Source organism: Petaurus breviceps, unplaced genomic scaffold, assembly GCF_028583685.1.
Source record: "Petaurus breviceps papuanus isolate PSGF00001 unplaced genomic scaffold, PetGlider_PUasm1.0 178, whole genome shotgun sequence".
Lineage (NCBI taxonomy): Eukaryota > Metazoa > Chordata > Mammalia > Diprotodontia > Petauridae > Petaurus > Petaurus breviceps.
The window spans coordinates 11,178,072-11,195,900 of NW_027185777.1; the positions used below are offsets into that span (position 1 = coordinate 11,178,072).

A 17,829-nucleotide genomic window follows, 5' to 3' on the forward strand; every position below is an offset into this window, starting at 1 on the left:
AGCAGAGCTTTGAAATAGTTACGGGAGACAAAAATTCATGAGCAGGATGGATGTGCAGGAGAGCAGTACTATAAGGTGGGAACTATAAAGTCTAAATTTTACTCATTAGGTAATAAAGGAATAAATGAAGGGTTTTGTGTGAACTAGCCTTTAAACTACAATCTTCTGACCACAAAGCTAGAGCTCTTTCCAGTATTTCCTTCAACATACAGTTCAGTTGCTACTTTCTACATAAAATTATTCCTGTTCCCTTCCTCCAGTTACTGGCATTCTGACCACCATCAAATTGATCCTGTACTTGTTTTATATGTACTTATTTTTTTTTCTCTACTTCCCTCCTTCCTCCTTCTTTCCTTCCTTCCTTCCTTCCTTTTTTCCTTCCTCCCTCCCTTCCTTCCTTATTTCTTCCTTTCCTTCCTTCCTTCCTCTTTTCCTCACTTTCTTTCCCTCTTCTTTCCTTGTGGTGACATTCACTAACTTATTGAAAGTGTAGTCCTTAAACTCAGAGTGGTCAGAGACAAAGATAAAACTTTTGAGGAAGCTAGATGGCTGGAGCACTGAACTTGAATTCAGGAAGATCTGAGTTCAAATGTGACCTTAGACTAGGGGTGCAGAAGCTGCAGCCTCAAAGTCACAGATGGCCCTCTACATCCTCAAATGTGACCCTTTGACTGTATCCAAACTTCACAGACAGGGCTACACTTGAGCACTTAGAGGGTCACATGTGGCCTCGAGGTCACAGGTCCCCAACACATGCCTTAGACACTTAGGAGATTTGTCACTCTGGCTCAGCTCCCTATCTGTACAATGGAGATAATAATAGCACCTATCTCCCAACATCTTTGTGAAGATCAAATGAAATAATATTTGGTAAGTGCTATGCAAATGTTAATATACATATAAATGCTTACTGTTAATATGATGTATATGCTTATTGTTGTAGTTGTTGTTACTTGAATGGAGTTAATATTTTGAACCACAGAATTCCATAATTGGAATGAAATTCCCAAAGAAGCGAATGAAAGAGAGAAGACGGCCACATGCGATCATGAGAAATGCCTGAGTGACGGGGTAGCGAAGACGACTATGTGTCTGCCAAGGAGAGACGGAAGGGTTGAGTAGGGAGTTTGGAGGAGAGCGAGATGGGGGCCTTAGCAATAAGAATGATCACAATAGTCCCCATTTATGTAGCACGTTAATGTGTGCGCAGTGATTCTCAGATAGTATCTCATTGATCCTCACAGCCCTGGAAGTGAGGAGCTCGCATTATCCCCATTTTATAAATGAAGAAACTGAGCATAATAGATGGTAACTGATTTGTCTGGGACCACTCAGCCAGTAAGGATTTGAAGCAGGATGTGAAATCAGTTTTTTTTTTTTCTGGCTCCTCCAAATCTGGCACTCTACATTGTCACCCAACTGACTTGAGGGAGAACAAAAATACCCTAAAAGAAGGAAAAGGGGTCATCACTGCCACATGGCGCTGAGATTTTATTGAGGAAAGAGGCTAATTTTTTATTATTTATTTAGTATTTTATTTTTCCCCAACTGTATGTAAAAACACTTTTCAACCATCATTTTAAAAATGAGTTCCAAATTCTCTCCCTCCCCTCTCATCAAAAAGGCAAGCACTTTGACATAGGTCATACATATGCAGTCAAGCAAAACATTGCCATTTTCATCATGTTATAAAAGAAAACGTAGCCAAAAATAATAAAAACCCAAGAAAAATAAAGAAAGTCAAAAAATAAAAATATCTTTAGCCTATATTCAGACTCTATCAATTCTTTCTCTGTGGATGGAAAGCATTTTTCCTCATAAGTCCTTCAGAGTTGTCTTGGGTCATTGTGTTGCTGAGAATAGCTAAGTAGCTAAGTCATTCAGAGTTGATCAACTTAACAGCATTGCTGTTATGTTCTCTTGGTTCTACTCATTTCATTTTGCAAGAAGGCTAATTTTTAAAAGGCTATTTGATCTAGCAATTAATATATCCTCAGTGGCTCCTGTGAGAATGATTTCAGTAGAGTTATCAGGGGCAGAAGTCAGATTGTGAGGAGTTGAAAAGAGTGAAGAAGGGAAGAAATTACACAGAAAGGATATATTTTCTTTTATCCTCAGACTTGTTGATGTGAAGCTTCCTTTTTTTAATTCATTCTAGTTGGCAGCAGTAGTGCTAAGCTAGGATGTGATCTCCAACTATCTCCCTGGTGAAATTGATGAAGTTTTTGTCTAGGATTACTTTGTAGTGCCTGCTGACCTGAACATTCTCTTATCTTGGAGCATTTCCTCCTTCTCATATAGTGGCTATTGATGCCTGGTACAGTGATATGTGTGTGTTATTAAAAAAATATGCCTCTTCTCTGATCTTGACATGAATTATGTTAGACCAAAAAATGTGTTTTAAATAGTGATTGGAATCCAAAGATAAATTTGGTTAGGGTTCCTTGTTGAGGCTTTTAGAATTTGTGTGAATTACAGGCAAAAATACACACACACACACACACACAGTGATTCTTAACTACAGGAGACAGTGCAAATGACCTTCAGTTTTAAAGTCCACGTTATCTGTGTGTGTGTCAAGGCATCATATTAATGGATGTAGAGCCTCTTAAACATTTGAAGATAACCACCTCCTAGAATTCTTTCTGACCTTTGGGGCCTTATGGAGTACAATTTCAAAGTCTCAGGTCAGTGGGACTTTAAGATACAATCTTGAGAATTTGGAGCTTTCAATATTTAATTTCATGATGTAGCAAACAGGTAGCAAAATAAAAGATGGAAGGGAGTTGAAAAGAAAAAAAAATAAAAGACAGATGTAGTGGTTCCAGTTTGGATTCTTAACTTACCAGGAAGACTGAGCCTGGGTAGATTCCTTGAAAACAGTAGTTATAAACTGTAGGTTCCAATAAGTTGTCTGCAGTCTTTGGTATTATTACGGCAAGTGTCCTAGAGTGGATGGGCTTCTAAATTGCCTAAGTAAAGGGCAAACCGGCAGGTCAAATCTCCTATGTCAGTCAGTAATGGGTTCGGCCCCTTGAGTAACCCCTGTACATCCAACCCAGAAAAGATGGGAGATCTGGTATTTAAATTTAGAAAGAAAAAGTGAATACATGACATTGTCAGTGGTCTCTACAGGGAAAAAAATTGGCTGAAGATTCTAAATATGTTATAGGCAAAATAATTCTGTATCCCTTTTCATGTGGTTTCACCTTTGGGGATTTCATTCCTAAGCCCAAAGCTGAACTCATTATCTTTCCCTTGAAAACCTCCCCCCACAACCTTTTTTTATTACTATAGAAGGTAACACCATCCTCTCAATGCATCAGGCTCACAAGCTAGGAGTCATCCTAGACAGAATACTCATGGTTCCTCATTCTGCCATATTCAAGCTGATGCCAGTTCTGTACATTTCTCATATATACCCCCTTCTCTCCTCTGAATCTGCCACCACTCTAGTGCAGGCCCTCAAAATCACATGCCTAGATTACTATAATAGTCACCTAGTGGATGTGCCTGCCTCCAGTCTCTCCTCATGCCAATTGATCCTCCATTCAATCATTAAAATGATTTTCCTAAAGCATGGATATGATTATGTTGGTTATTCAGACAATAAACTCCATTGCCTCCCTATCACCTCCAGAATAAAAAACAAAATCATCTGTTTTGAATTCTAAGCCTTTCATAATCCTAGCCCTCTCCTATCTTTTCAGTTTTCTTAGACCTCACATACCTATGAGTACTTTCTGATCTAGCGACACGCATCTTCTTTTTGTTCCACAAACAAGACACTCCATCTCTCGGCTTTGGCCATTTTTTCTTCCCGAATCTCATACCTGAAATGCTCACCCTCCTCTTCTGTGCCCATTGGCTTCCCTGGCTTCCTTCAAGTTTCAATGAAAATCCCATCTTCCATGACAAACCCTTTCCATCCCCTCTTAATTCTAGTGGCTTCCTTCTCTTAATTATTTCCTGCTTATCCTTTCTCTATACACCTTTTTCTGTGGATTTGTATTTTGTCTCTCCCATTAGATCCTAAGCTTCTTGAGGTCAGGGACTGTCTTTTGCCTCTTGCTGCATCCCCAGCACTTAGCACTACGCCTAACACATTGGTAGGCCCTTCATCATTGATTGATTGGTATGTTTTCATTTGGGGAGATGCTTGAAGGTTCAAATTCACAGTTCTTTGCTGCCTTTACTCTACCTAGATGTTGTCTCCATTTTATAGTGTTTGAGAGGCAAGATAATTATTGTGTTGAAAAAAGTGTACAGTTAAAAGTGCTGCAGTTAGAGTCAGAGAACCTGACTTCACATCTTAGTTCTGTGAGGTCTTTCCTGTGAGGATTTAATCAAGTCATTTGACTTCTCTTGGCTTCAGTTTCTTAAAATTTAAAATGGCATTGGACTAGAGGACCTCAGTGGTCCCTTCAAATTCTGAATCACTGCTCCTCTGGTCTGTCCCTTTAAAGATATTTAGAGGATTTTGAGCTAGGAAGACTGAGTGTGCTGTATTAAGAGTTTGCCTTAATAACCTTTCCATCTCACTACGTGACTAGCAACAGCTGGAACTCTAAGGAATGACAAACTCTATCAGAGGCTTTATGTAAAGATGAAATGTATCGCTTGGAGCAAGAGACATTAGCTCTGGCACTTAGTCACTGACCCAGAGCAATCAGGGGTATTCCCCAGGGCTCTACTGCTTACTTGGAGCCCAGAAAATAGAAGCACTGATTACACCAATTTTCATCATCTATGGAAGTTTGTCTTGTCTTTGAAGCCATTCCTTTTGCTAAGATTTGATCCAAGTCCTTTCTGAAACAAACAGTGGCTTCTTATTCACTATGCCTCACCTTTTCTTTTCAAGACACTTTTTGTATTCACCATTTTTCAGTTGAGGAAAATGAGGCTGGGCAATGTCAGGCAATTTGCTCGTTGTCATAGAGCAAGAGCCAGAGTTGGGATTTAAACCTCTCTCTTCCATCATATTGTGCTGCCTTCCTGGAATAACTTTGATGGGATAATCCTGAGACTGAAGTCATACTCCATTCTCTTGTCTAGCAAAGGATAATTGTGACCTAGTTGAACAGATTTGCTATCTCACTTTCACTGGGGTATTGCATGGCCAAAAGCAGACCACATTTTCTCTGCTATAAACCATGTGCTTATTAATTCAATTATTTACACTCTAGTGAGATTCATAGATTTTGGAGCTATATTTTATCCCATTTCCATATCCTAGAACAATAACAACTCATCATTCTTATGTAGCTTCATTTTAGCTGTGTGAGATTGGGCAAATCATCTGACCTCTGATTACCATAGTTTCCTCTTCTTTAAACTGGGGGTCATAATAGCATCTACCTTATAGGGGTAGATTATATTAGTTACATTAGTAAGGGTCAAATAAGAGAATATTTTCAAAGCACTTAGCATGGTACCTAGCACATTTAATGACTTAGTAAATGTTAGCTTCCTTGCCTTTTTGAAATATTAGCTTTATCTACTCTCCTAGAAAGTGCTTTTCAACTTGACTATACCATTATCTCCCCAACAACTTTAAATGTCTCCCCAGTTGCTTAATGTATTGTATGAATGTTCATTTTTCTTATAGCCTTCAAATTTTTTATCTTTCTATATTGCTTCTATTGTAACAGATTCTATTTGTAATGTGGAATTTGTGGGGGGGGGCAGGTTTCTCTCATGGTGATATTTGTTTGGGATTATGGTGTTTTTCTGCTTACAGTGACATAGGTGAACTTTTCACATGTCCTCTGTACTTAACTTGTTTAGATTTAAGCGAGGATGTGAGCCAAGAGGAAATGGATAAAGGTAAATCCTAGAAAATAAGGAGAGCAGGCCCATATAGAATCTGTGTGCCTTGAGACCTTTAGATTGATGGGTAGAATCTATTAAAAAAATCTGTTCCTTTTATTTTGTCTGTAAAATCTAGCATTTGCAATATTTTTTCCACTAAATTAAGAGAAATGTGACTCCCCCTTACACAAATTTTGTTTTCTTTATGTCTCATGCTGAAATTTCTCAATTACTATGTTGGCAATGACATTGTTGTCATTGTCCCTAAACAGTTTCTGTCTACCTGAAGTATTGGTCTGAGTCATTGGTCAGCATAGGAAGCTGGCATCCTAAAAGCATGACAAATGCCAAGGGCCAGGAATGGAATAAAGGAGCAGCAAATTGAGAAGTCACATCTATCTAAAAGTAAAAGCCCACATATGGGTGAGCAACACAATTGAAAGGGGGCTGAAAGGTCCACAGGACTGTTAGGAATTTGTGGAGGTCTAGACACAGCACTTCATGATAAAGTCAGTGTCAGCAGAGTATCAAATGATCTAGGAGGTTAACATAAGAGGGGGTCAGGCTCTAGGGAATTCCAGTGGTCATGGCAGATTATCACAGACCAGGGAATCAACCAATCAAAAAACATTTATGAAATGCCTGCTATGCACCAGACATTGTTTTAGGTTCTGAGCATACTTGTTGTTTGTCCTTCATTCTCAAAGAGGACCATGACATCAGGAAGATGATAACATGACTTGCAAGTGAATTGGATTTAAGTGAAGCAAGGCTATGCAAAGTCATCAGCCTCACTTTCTCCTCTGGAGCCATCTGGGTCCAGTGGCAAGATATAGATCAGGACGACTGGAAATGGCCCGCACTGAGCATACAAAGTCAAAGGGAAAACAGCCCTTGACATGGAAGAAATTATATTTTATGAAGGTAACTACTAGGTATGGGAGAGAGAGCATACAATATAGCCTTCTGGGTGTGGCTTTTTGACTGAGTCCAAGTTTTACAGAACACATTCTTTCATTGAAGGGATTTGTTCTCTGAAGTTTGGATTTAGTCACAGGACTGCACTTGAAGACTTAGAGGGCCACTTATGGCTTTGAGGCTGCAGGTTCCCCTCCCTTGAAAGGAGATAAAAAAAAAAGACAATGTCAAAGAGAAACTAGAACAAGTCAAGGAATGTGGTAGTACTTTATTCAATCATGTTTGGAAGTGATTTCCCTCATTTATTCCACAAATAAATATTAAGTATTATCCAAAAAAAATGAAGAGTCTGTCTTGCTGGTGCTCACAACCCATTGAGAATCATTAAAAGTTTCTTGCACCTACTTCTAGATTTTTATTGTTGTTTGTTTTTGTTTTCTGTGGAAGAAGGTAATGATCAGCTGAGTTGGGCTAATGCTTATGCAGTCATGTAAATTGAGGCACTTGACTGAGGTGAGGAATTTCAAAAGTGAATAGAAAAATCAATTCCTTGTGAGTAAAGTCTGACACCTAGGCTTTGACTTTATTTGACTCTTTAATTTCTACATTCAATCAACAGACGTTTCTAAAGCATCTATTATGTATGTGCCAGGAATTAGGCAAGTTTCTGAGGATACAGACACAAAAGTAAATCAGTCCTTATTCTTTTAGAGCTTATAATTTAACAAAAGGGATTTGGTGTGGGTTGCGTGTGTGTTGTAGATGTGACTTACATTTAGCACCCTCTTAATGCAGGTTCAGTGTTGGGATGAAATGGGGCACTTACAATGGAGACAGTTTGCTTTAACACATCCAGGATTCTTAATAAAGATCCAATGGTACTTAGCTTCACTGACCTTGGCCTTCCTGGTTTCCATCTGGAAACATCATCTGACTGATCAGTCAGTCATCAGGGTATGGTCACTCACATGGTCTCAAGAATCTACCAAGCCTGAGAGACCACAATTACCTGCAGCACTAGGAAGCTGCATTAGGGAAACTGAGGTCAATCAAGTTGTGTGGAGGAGGAAGTTGTGTTAGAAACAGGGAAGCTAGGTGGGGAGACTGCTGGTCCTATCACAATGTGTTTGTCTGAAATTGATAGTAGATAAGTAAGTTTTGGAGAAGGCTCTGGTAGCTGGAGAATCAAGGAAAGGCTTCTCATAGGTGATGCCCAAGTTCAGGAATCTTGAGAAGTGAAGGTAAAGAATGAATTTCAGCTTGTTTAGAAGGTATGGAGATTAGGTGGAATGTTACATCTGAGGAATTGTAGGAAGATTGTCTGCAAGTGAAGGGGAGAATTGTGATCATGATGGAAAGGTATGTTTGGGCCACGTTGTGGAGGGTTTTCAATGACAAAATAATGAGTTTATATTTTATCTCATAGATAATAAGGAACCATTAAAAGTTGTTGAGTAGAGTAATGTCGTTATCTGACCTGTGCTTTAGATAAAGCCTTTTGGCAGCTCTATGGAAAACGGTGACACCAATTAGGAGAATATTGCAATATTCCAGGAAATAAGTGATGAGACCCTGACCTAGCTCAATGTCTTTGGAAGTGTAGTGAAGGAATCACATCCAAGAGATGCCATGGAGAAGGAAATGACAATATTCTACCAAGTCCTAATGACCAAGTCCACTGTCTTTCGGAGCCAACCCTTTTTAACCATTATCATCAGCCTGATCAGAGTCAACCTGAATTATTGTATCATTTTAGATGCTAGTCTCTCTACTGCCAGTCTTTCCCTAATATAACTGACTTACAAATCCCTTTTTGCTTTTTCTTCTTCTATTTCTTCCCTTGAATGATTTATTTATTAGACAAAACAAATTCAGTACTTGTAGTTGGCTGAGTGCTCTATTAGGCACAAGTAGATATACAAATATTAAATAAGATACAGTTCCTGTCCTCATGAAACTTACAGTCTAGTAGGAGAAAAAGATGTTAATAATACTTCATTATTTTTATGGCTTTCTGATCTCAGTGATTGTGGCTATTTCCCTCAAAAAGTGAAGATAACAGCCCTCTATGCCTTTTGGTCCTAAACACTCTGTCTCCCTCTCCCCATGTATCCTCTACTTAATGTCTCTCCAATCTTTGGAAAGCCTTTCTCTAGCCCTCTTGAAACCAAAACAAAATTGATAACTATAATTCAAAATAAAAGGTGCTAAGTACAAAAAAGAGTGTTTACAAATTGGTTACCTTTGCTCAGAGAATGAGACACAAAATGGAAAAGGCAACCAAGAATTTGTGGATTCAGACACTGGTAGTCCCATGGACTTGCTGCCTTGTGGGGATGGATCACAGTGGAATTGTAGAGAAGTGTGGAAGGGAGAAAGGCCCCCTGCCCTACTGCTGTTTGAAGTCCAGACCAGAGAAGTCAGAGTCCTAAATGATAGACTGGGAAATGTGGATTCCAGGGAGACATTTATAATGGGAGAAATAGGGTTGCATAGTGGGAAGAGACAACCTGAAGGACAGATCCCATCTCTGATACATAACTAGCTGTATGATCCTGGGTGTGTCTGACACTCCGAGTTTTAGAGAACTGTCTAATTAATAATAATAATATTTGTATGGCCCTTACTTTTTGCCAGGCATGGTGCAAAGTACATTAAAAGTATCTCATTTGATCCTCTTAACAACCCTGGGGCACAGGTGCTATTATAGTCCCCATTTTAAAGATGAGGAAACCAAGTCTAACAGAGGTTAAATGACTTACCCAGGGTTATAGAGCTAGGAAGAAGCCACAATTGGATTTGAACTCAGGTCTTCCAGACTCCAGACTGATTGCTCTATCCATTGTACCACCCAGTTGCCTGAATTCTTATAGGAGCATTTCCTTATTCAAGATATTCCATAATGATATTTTAAGCAGGAAATATTTCTTTTCTTGCTTCAGTCCATTAGCATCATTTCTCTTTAAATTCTTTCAGTGTCCTTCCACATTTACTGGGGAGGTTTACCTTGAGCAACATTAGTGAAATATCCTACTTTAGGCATATTTAAAAGAGCCAAAGAACAAATTACTCAAATTGGCCTTAATTCCCCTCCTCCAGGGTAATTATGTGACTTTCCTTCCTGGGGCATAGAAAAATACAAGTACTCTCAAATTCAGAGACATTCATATGAAATAAGGTCACCTTGCTTCCCCGAGTTTATTGCACATTTTATATTAGTGTTAATTACAACGTATATGGCAAGAGTCCTAAATGAACATGTGCCTCCGATTTCTTTATTTTCATGGTGCTCCCAGTTTGAATTCTTGGTGATGCTTCAGTTGCGATACCTTGCACTTCCTTATTTAGATGACATGCTGTTTCTAGGGGATTTCTGGGAATTGGGCTGTTTTCCCTAGTATATCCTGGGAAAAAAATCCAGTACTTAGGAAAATTTACTTTCAGTCATCAACCTTTCTATAAATGAGCACTTTGCACCTTGGCCAACCTTGACCAAAGCTCTCCTTGCCCCAGGCTTCTCCACTTTGGGATAATAATTACCTATATGGAGGAAGTATTGCCGGACTTCATTAATTTGTTGAAGTTAATAAAGCACATATTTTAAATGGAAGTCACTTTGAAACTCTGAAGTATTTAGTGTTTTGTGAGTTGCTTGTACTCTGATGGAAGACCTTCTCTCACCGTGTGACCTTTCATATCCTTTTACCTCTCTCTGACCCAATTCCATCATCTGCAAAATGCTGTGCTTTATAAGGATTATAGACCGAATAAAGAGAAAAAGATTGTAAATGACATTTAAGAAGGAAAGGGGTCCATTTGTAACACTTTTAGTGAATTTTAGGAGCCAGCAATTCCTTATAGAATGAGATGCATCATTCAATATTGGTGTCATGATGGGTAACTCAGGGCAATTCATCATGCCTATTACAGAATACCTTGAGACCTAAGAGTGTTGAAAAAAGTTGGATGATTTTATATGAAGAAAAATAATTTTAATGATAGTTCCTATTGCCTAAAGCATTTCCCTTATCCATGGAGACTGTTAAGTCACTGGAATCATCACAATAACCTATACATATTTGAGAGTATTACTTTGTTTCAGTTATAATCATAGGGAGACCTAAATAGGTTTTCATCTAAGCTGACTTTCAGGCTTTGGGAATCCACACCCATTTAGTCTGAGGACAAGAAGGAGGTTGGAAAATATGTACTCACCATCACCAATAAATACAAGAGGTTTCAACAGAGACCAGGAAGTCCAACACAGACCTGTTAAATAAAAATACTTACATCATATCCAACAAGGTTCATGCCATCTTTGTTAAAAGACATCTGATATGAGTCCACTTCTTCCCAAGGCACTACTTCCATTCCCAATTTTCAGTAGTTCTAATTGCTGTAATGTTTTTCCTTTCATTGGGCCTAAATTTCCCCCCTTTGCAATGTCTACCCATTGCTACATTCTGAGTAAAAATTAAACTTAATCCCTCTTTCATATGACAGTCCTTAAGATCCTTGAAGAAAACTATCTGCCCGGCAGCTTCTTTTCCTGAAACTGTGCTAAGTGCTAAATGTTCTTTCACACACTCCTCCCTCCCACTTTGTCTTCTCTTCTCCAAATTGAACCTCCTCACTTTCCAAACTGATTCTTCATTTGCCATGACCTTTATCTCCTTTGCCATTCTGCTCACCTTTTTCTGGGCCTTCTCAAGCTTGTCAATCTCTGTCCTAAAATTGGTGACCACAACGGAATACATATCTTGGTTACAGTCTTTCCAGGGAAGAGTACAATAGGATTATTGGCTCGTAATTCCTAGAAGTTTTGTCTCTCTCAATGCAACCCACAATAACACTAGTGTTTTGGCTGTTATATCACAACATTTGACTCATAATGTGCTCATTTTCTCCTAAAACCTCCAGATATTTTCATTGCAAACTACAACCTAATAATTCTATTTTGGTCTTGGGAGATAGTTTTTTTTAAATCCAAATGCAAAACTACATATGTATTTTTTATTATTAAATCTCACACTCATTGGATTTGGCATAATATTTTGGCTTCTAAAGATCTTTTGGATCCTGGCTTTTCCAACACATTTTACCCCTTTCATTTAATTTTTTGTTTGTTTGGGTTTTTTTTTTTTTGCTTTTGGGGGGGATAGGAGGAGGGCAGGGCAATTGGGTTTAAATGACTTGTCCAAGGTCATATGGCTAGTAAATGTTATGTGTTTGAGGCCGGATTTGAGCTCAGGTCCTCCTGAGTTGAGGGCTGGTGCTCTATTCACTGCACCACCTAGCCACCCCTATGCCTTTCATTTTACAAACAACCAATGGGAAACCCAGAGAAGTGAAAGGATTTATTAAAAGTTAATTGATTTCTAGACATTGACAGAATTAGGAATAAAGTCCAGGCCTGTTGATATCCAGTCTAATACTCTATCCATGACATTGTCTATAGTAAAGATGGTAGGGAAGCCCTGCCTTTTTATTGAATCAAGTCTTTGGACTTTTATTACAGTGGTTTTACCCCTCACCCCCTTCCATGGCACCTACTAAGAATCCACAACATACAATTCAATTAACACTTCATTAATTGCCATCATTCATGTGTACATACAATTACACATGCAACAACACAGTTGCATAGGAGAAGAAGAAAAGGAAAGATAAGTAGAAGCAATAGAATTGCACTCTAGAACACAAGGCTGTGACTAAATAATGACACCAACATTTGACCTACAAGAGGAATATCATTAATGGCACTTGGGTTATGCCTATATCACATATATTAGCAGAGACTCAGGAGGAAAACTGGTAGTATGAAAGACTAAGATTAACACTCTGTCTTCCCTTTTATCTATTACATGACTGATTCCACATATCTGTCCATCTGAAAAAGCAGAAGAATAGTTACAGCAACTTTAAAATGATGTTAACTCATGGTAACTTAGATACAAGACCTCCCCAACACTTGGCAGAGGTGTGACATCCATGAAAATTTTAAATTGTACACATTTTCAAACCTGTTCAACATATTGATCTACTAAGCTGATTTTTTCCTCCTTTCTTTCTTTTCTCATTTTTTTTCCTTTTAAAACATCACTCATTGAAATGCTATCATTTCCTTGTGAAAATGGACTGTGGCCATCATAAGAAGGTCTTCAGAAAGAGCGGTTGTTTATCTTTTTGAGCAGGATGGTAGTACTAAAAGCAGATCAGATTGGACCTAGAACTGAATATGTTGTTTATTTCATTTTAATAAATTCACATCTGCTATAAATTTTTTTTTAAAGTTTTAAAAATACCACTTGTGGTATAGGGTGGTTCTTTGCAAGAGGAAGGATAATGGGAGATTTCAGCATGTAAAAAAAAAGGATAAATCAATAAAAATAATTTATACCATGTCTTAGCTTGATTATGATCAATATAGTAGCAGGAAGATCTCTGAAAAAGAATGGAATGGATAACCTTTGTTACTTGTATCGGATTCTTTTTAGTAACTGTGCATAATATAATTCAATCAAAATTCTGAAATGAAATAAGTCAGAGGTCCTGGGTTTGATTATTGTCTCTGTTCCTTTTTATCTTAAATTCCTTGGGCTTCATTTTATTTTCTGGACATGAGGGGGTTAGACTAAATGAATTAAGTTATCCCTAGGTGGTACTATGAACGCAGAGTCAAGAAGATATGACTTCAACTTTAGCCTCAGACACTTACTAGCTCTGTCAACCAGGACAAGCTGTTTATCCTCTTTTTGCCTCAGTTTCCCAAATTATAGAAAGGGAATAATAGTACTTACCTCACAGGGTTGTGAGATCAAATGAAATAACATTTATAAAGTACTTAAACACTTAATGTCTGACACATATAAATGATTATAGGTCTTTTTTTCTTGCTTTTTGGAGGAGGGAAGGCAGGGAAATTGGGGTTAAGTGACTTGCCCAAGGTCACACAGGTAGTAAGTGTTAAGTGTCTGAGGCCAGATTTGAACTCAGGTCCTCCTGATTCCAGGGCTGGTGCATTATTCACTGTGCCACCTAGTTACCCCAATTATAGATCTTATAAATCTAAGTCTATGGTGGTGATCCCATGAGAAGGAGAAGGATCACACTTTGATTTGATTAAAGTATTGACTTAAACAGTTGTCAGAAGTAGCCAAATATACTGGATAGAGAGTTGTCCTTAGTCATAAGGACCTGGGTTCCTATCCCATCTCGGTCACAGGTCAGCATGGTGCTGGAAAAATCCCTTAACTTTCCAATCACCTAGCCTAGACTATGCTCTAAGATCATAAATTGCAAACCTGAATCAAAAGTCTCATTCCTCATTCTCACCCAGTATTCTCCTATACTGATGAAATCACAAGTCCTTTCCTTATCCCTGTCCTTATCCTTATTCCTCTCTATCCTATTGACTTGAATGTCCTGTTGGTTTCAGCTGGAGAATATTTTGAGGTCTGCCAAGAACCTACAGATTTCCTGTGTCAAGACAAGAAATGTATTGAACACCATCTGGTTTGTGACTACAAGCCTGACTGCATGGATAGGTCTGATGAAGCTTCTTGCAGTGAGTACTTCTCTCGAGCCTAACTTAATCACTTATATGAAATGTATGATCACAATAAGAAATAACACAGTCTGGAGGAATTTATGTAATTGTCATAACCTTCCAGCTTCCTTGTGGGCTTGGACAACACAAAATATTTTCCATAACCCTTCTATATGTCAGCTTCAGCTATTTACCACATAATGAACAACAGTCATGCTTGATTGTTACCAAATCTTAAATGTTTCAACTGAGGTAGTTGAATAAAACCTGCAAAAATCTGGAAAGCCACTGAAAAAAATCTAGATTTTTCTTTTTCCTCATTGTTTCTATTTATATGTACTAAACCAAATGTTTTTAGCTAGAATGGATTTTTAAGAGATTGAACAAATAACATATTAGTTAGCATTCTTATTAAATAGGGTATTGTGTCTTGTTAAAGAGCCAAAAAGCAAGATTCACTTAGAGTTCCTTAATTATTGTTGTTGAATATATTTAAATTATCTAAAGGGGCAGCTAGGTGTCTCAGTGGATAGATTGTGGAAAACTTATTTTCCTGAGTTTGAGACAGATCTGGCCTCAGATTTAATAGCTGTATGACCCTGGGAAAGTCAGTTAACCCTGTATTCCTCAGTTTCTTTATCTGTAAAATGAGCTGGAGAAGGAAATGACAAAACCTTCCAGTATTTTGGCCAAGAAAGCCACATATGGGGTGATGAAGAGTAGGACATGACCAGACAACAACAGCATCCTCGTAAATGATTTCTCTGAAATTCATATTAATCTTAGTGCCCTAAAGGCCAAGTTAAAAAAAAAACTAAAAAGAATATTTAGATCATCATGATAAAGTGGAAAGCATCTTAGGTCTATATTCAGGCAACTTAGGCTCATGTTCTATCTCTAATAATCAGTTTTTATGAGACACTGACTTAGTCTACCTGGGCTCTAATCTCCTCTTCCATTAAATGAGATGTTTGGACTAGAGATCTAGTTAGATCCCTTCTAGCTACAGTTCTATAATACAATGATTCCCCAAACTTTCCTTCCATTTCGGTCATGTTGACCTACTTTCACTCAGAGGAGGGATAACAGATTGCTCATTCATCTCCAAATTGTAAATCCTTATGAGAAAGAGAATTCAAATGAGCCCAACATTCTTCAAATGAGTCCAGCAGGGTTTTATAACCTGGAGTCCATGATCTTAAAAAAAAATAACAATTGTATTTTAACATAATTGATTTCCTTTAAAATTGCATTTTATTTTAATTTATCCATTTAAAACTTTTTTTTTCAGAAAAGGTTTACAGACTTCAAAAGAAGCCTATGTTAAAGGGGTCTATGACACATAAAAAGTTAAGATTCCCCACTTTATAGGTTAGTCTCATGACTTTTGAATCTAAAAGCAATGGTTTAAGTTCGTTTAGAGCCTTTGAAGTTTCTAACAAAACATTATACATCTCTCTCTTTTTTAAAGTTTGATTCTTCCCATTACACCCAAGTTGGAAGCACATGGCCTACTCATGGCTTTATCCCATTGCTTACTGGTGCAGGATATTTGCCCAGATTTGTTTCCACCCCGGGGCTAGTTTGCTTGTCTTTTTTTTTTTCTTTTAAGCAATTGAGGTTAAGTAACTTGCTCAAGGTTACACAGCCAGGTGTTTCTGGGTGGGTGCTAAGTATCTGAGCCCGGATTCGATCCCAGGTCTCCCAACTCTGGGGTTGGGGCTCTTATTGCACCACCTGGCTGCCCCTCGGTTTGCCTGTCTTTAGACAACCTGGTGCATTGTCCCCCTTTTCCACTCTCCTACCTCCAGTCCCTGCTATTTGCGAGGTGTCATCTTATTTATGTCAACATTAGAAACCTAATTGGAAGAGTCTCCCAAAGTTTAATAGTCTCTAAGTCAAGATTATTATCAGTCATAACCTCCTCAATAGCTGTGATTCAGTTCCTCCACCTTCAGCTATACATTTAATTTGATAAAAACCTACAGTTATTAAATGCCTACTCTGTGCCAAGTGCTATGGCACATATTGAAGATATGAAGAGAGAAGCAAAATAGTACCTGCCTTCAAGGTGCTTACTTTCTTAGGAGGGGAGTGAAAGGAAGAGAAGCTGCCATAGTTACAAAGATAAGTAGATACAGAAACTATACAAAATAAATACAAAGTAATTGTGTGTGTGTATGTATGTTTAGAAAGGTAATAAAAATCTGGGATATTAGGAAAAACGTCTTTTAGGAGGTGACTTTGAACAGTCTTAAAATCCCAAGGAACACTGAAGGCATATATTGACTCTCTTTATCACCATAGAAGAAATTACCTTTCAGTAGTACTTGAAGAACTTTTTCCTCAATAAGTACTGAAATTGAGATATTACATGTAGGTCCTGATTGGTGATAATGATAAATCCCAAGAAGAGATCACATTATTTTACTTTACTTTATTCAAAGTATATTGGTATTTTAAAAGTAGCAATTGCTTCCAGCCCAATGGAAACATGCAGTAAGAATGTGATCACTCAAAGAGATTCATTTTGTACTAATCAGGACCTGCCTGTAATTACCACTGGGTCTTAAAATACTTCTCCAGAACTTTAGGAATGACATGAACATTAGTACTATCACAATGGAAATATAGGAAACTATTCATATCGTGAGCCAGTTTGACAAACAGTAATAAAGAAGTCAAAACCTGGGAAAATTTTATGAAAACTTGCCTAGCAGTGGAATTTGAGCAGAGCACCATTTACCATTCAAAAGGTCATGAGGAGCCAGCTTGAAAAGTGCTCAGAGGAACTGATCACTGCTAATAAATTATTCTTCTATTTTACCACTCAAAAGAAAATATCTCCTGGACCACCTTACTTCTTTATAAGTAATTTCTCTGGGGATATCTCTTCTTCCATTACAGGTTTCTGCAAAAACAATTAGAAAAACATATGTGTAAAACACCAAAGAACATGTTTTAACTGATATAACAAATATGTTAATTTTGGAGATTATTAAGATTAAATTCTTGAGATGTATTAATCTTTGATACAAAATTAGTTCAAGGTTTATAGAGAATGGATATTCAGTGCCAGGGATCCCCTATAATGATAGTGACTGAATATAGATTTTTATGAATCATTGGGTCAGTTCCAGAGAGAGAATAACATACATAAGTGATGTAATTTAAATTTTACTGACAATTTATAAGAAAGGAAGTGCAGCTTAGTGGATAAAGAACTGACCTCAATTGGAAAGATCTGAATTCCATACAACCTCTGATGTATACAAGCTGTGTGGCCTTGGGCAGATATCTTAACTTGTGACCCCAGGTAATTATACTTTTAAATGGCCAAGCATTAGGTTTGAGTCTGTGTTGAAAGGGAGTTTTCTAATTGTGAGTTCCTGAAACCAACGATACCACCATCCCAGCCCAAACAACACTGAAAAAACATATATAAGATATTATACTGCAAAAGGATGCCTAAGTAAATTATAATAGCTAATCTTGGCCTAGGAAGGAGTAATGACCCAGGATTCCCACTCCTTCAAAGGGAGGCTGGGATG

General features: G+C 37.8%; 1 protein-coding gene across 1 annotated transcript in view; it reads left to right on the top strand.

The window, feature by feature from the left end:
- MALRD1 (MAM and LDL receptor class A domain containing 1) overlaps nt 1–17,829 on the top strand; it is a 930,206-nt gene that overhangs the window by 639,430 nt on the left and 272,947 nt on the right. Inside the window, exon 32 of the mRNA XM_069086118.1 lies at nt 14,168–14,296. Coding sequence (XP_068942219.1) covers nt 14,168–14,296 — 129 coding nt within the window. The remainder of the gene's footprint in view (nt 1–14,167; nt 14,297–17,829) is intronic.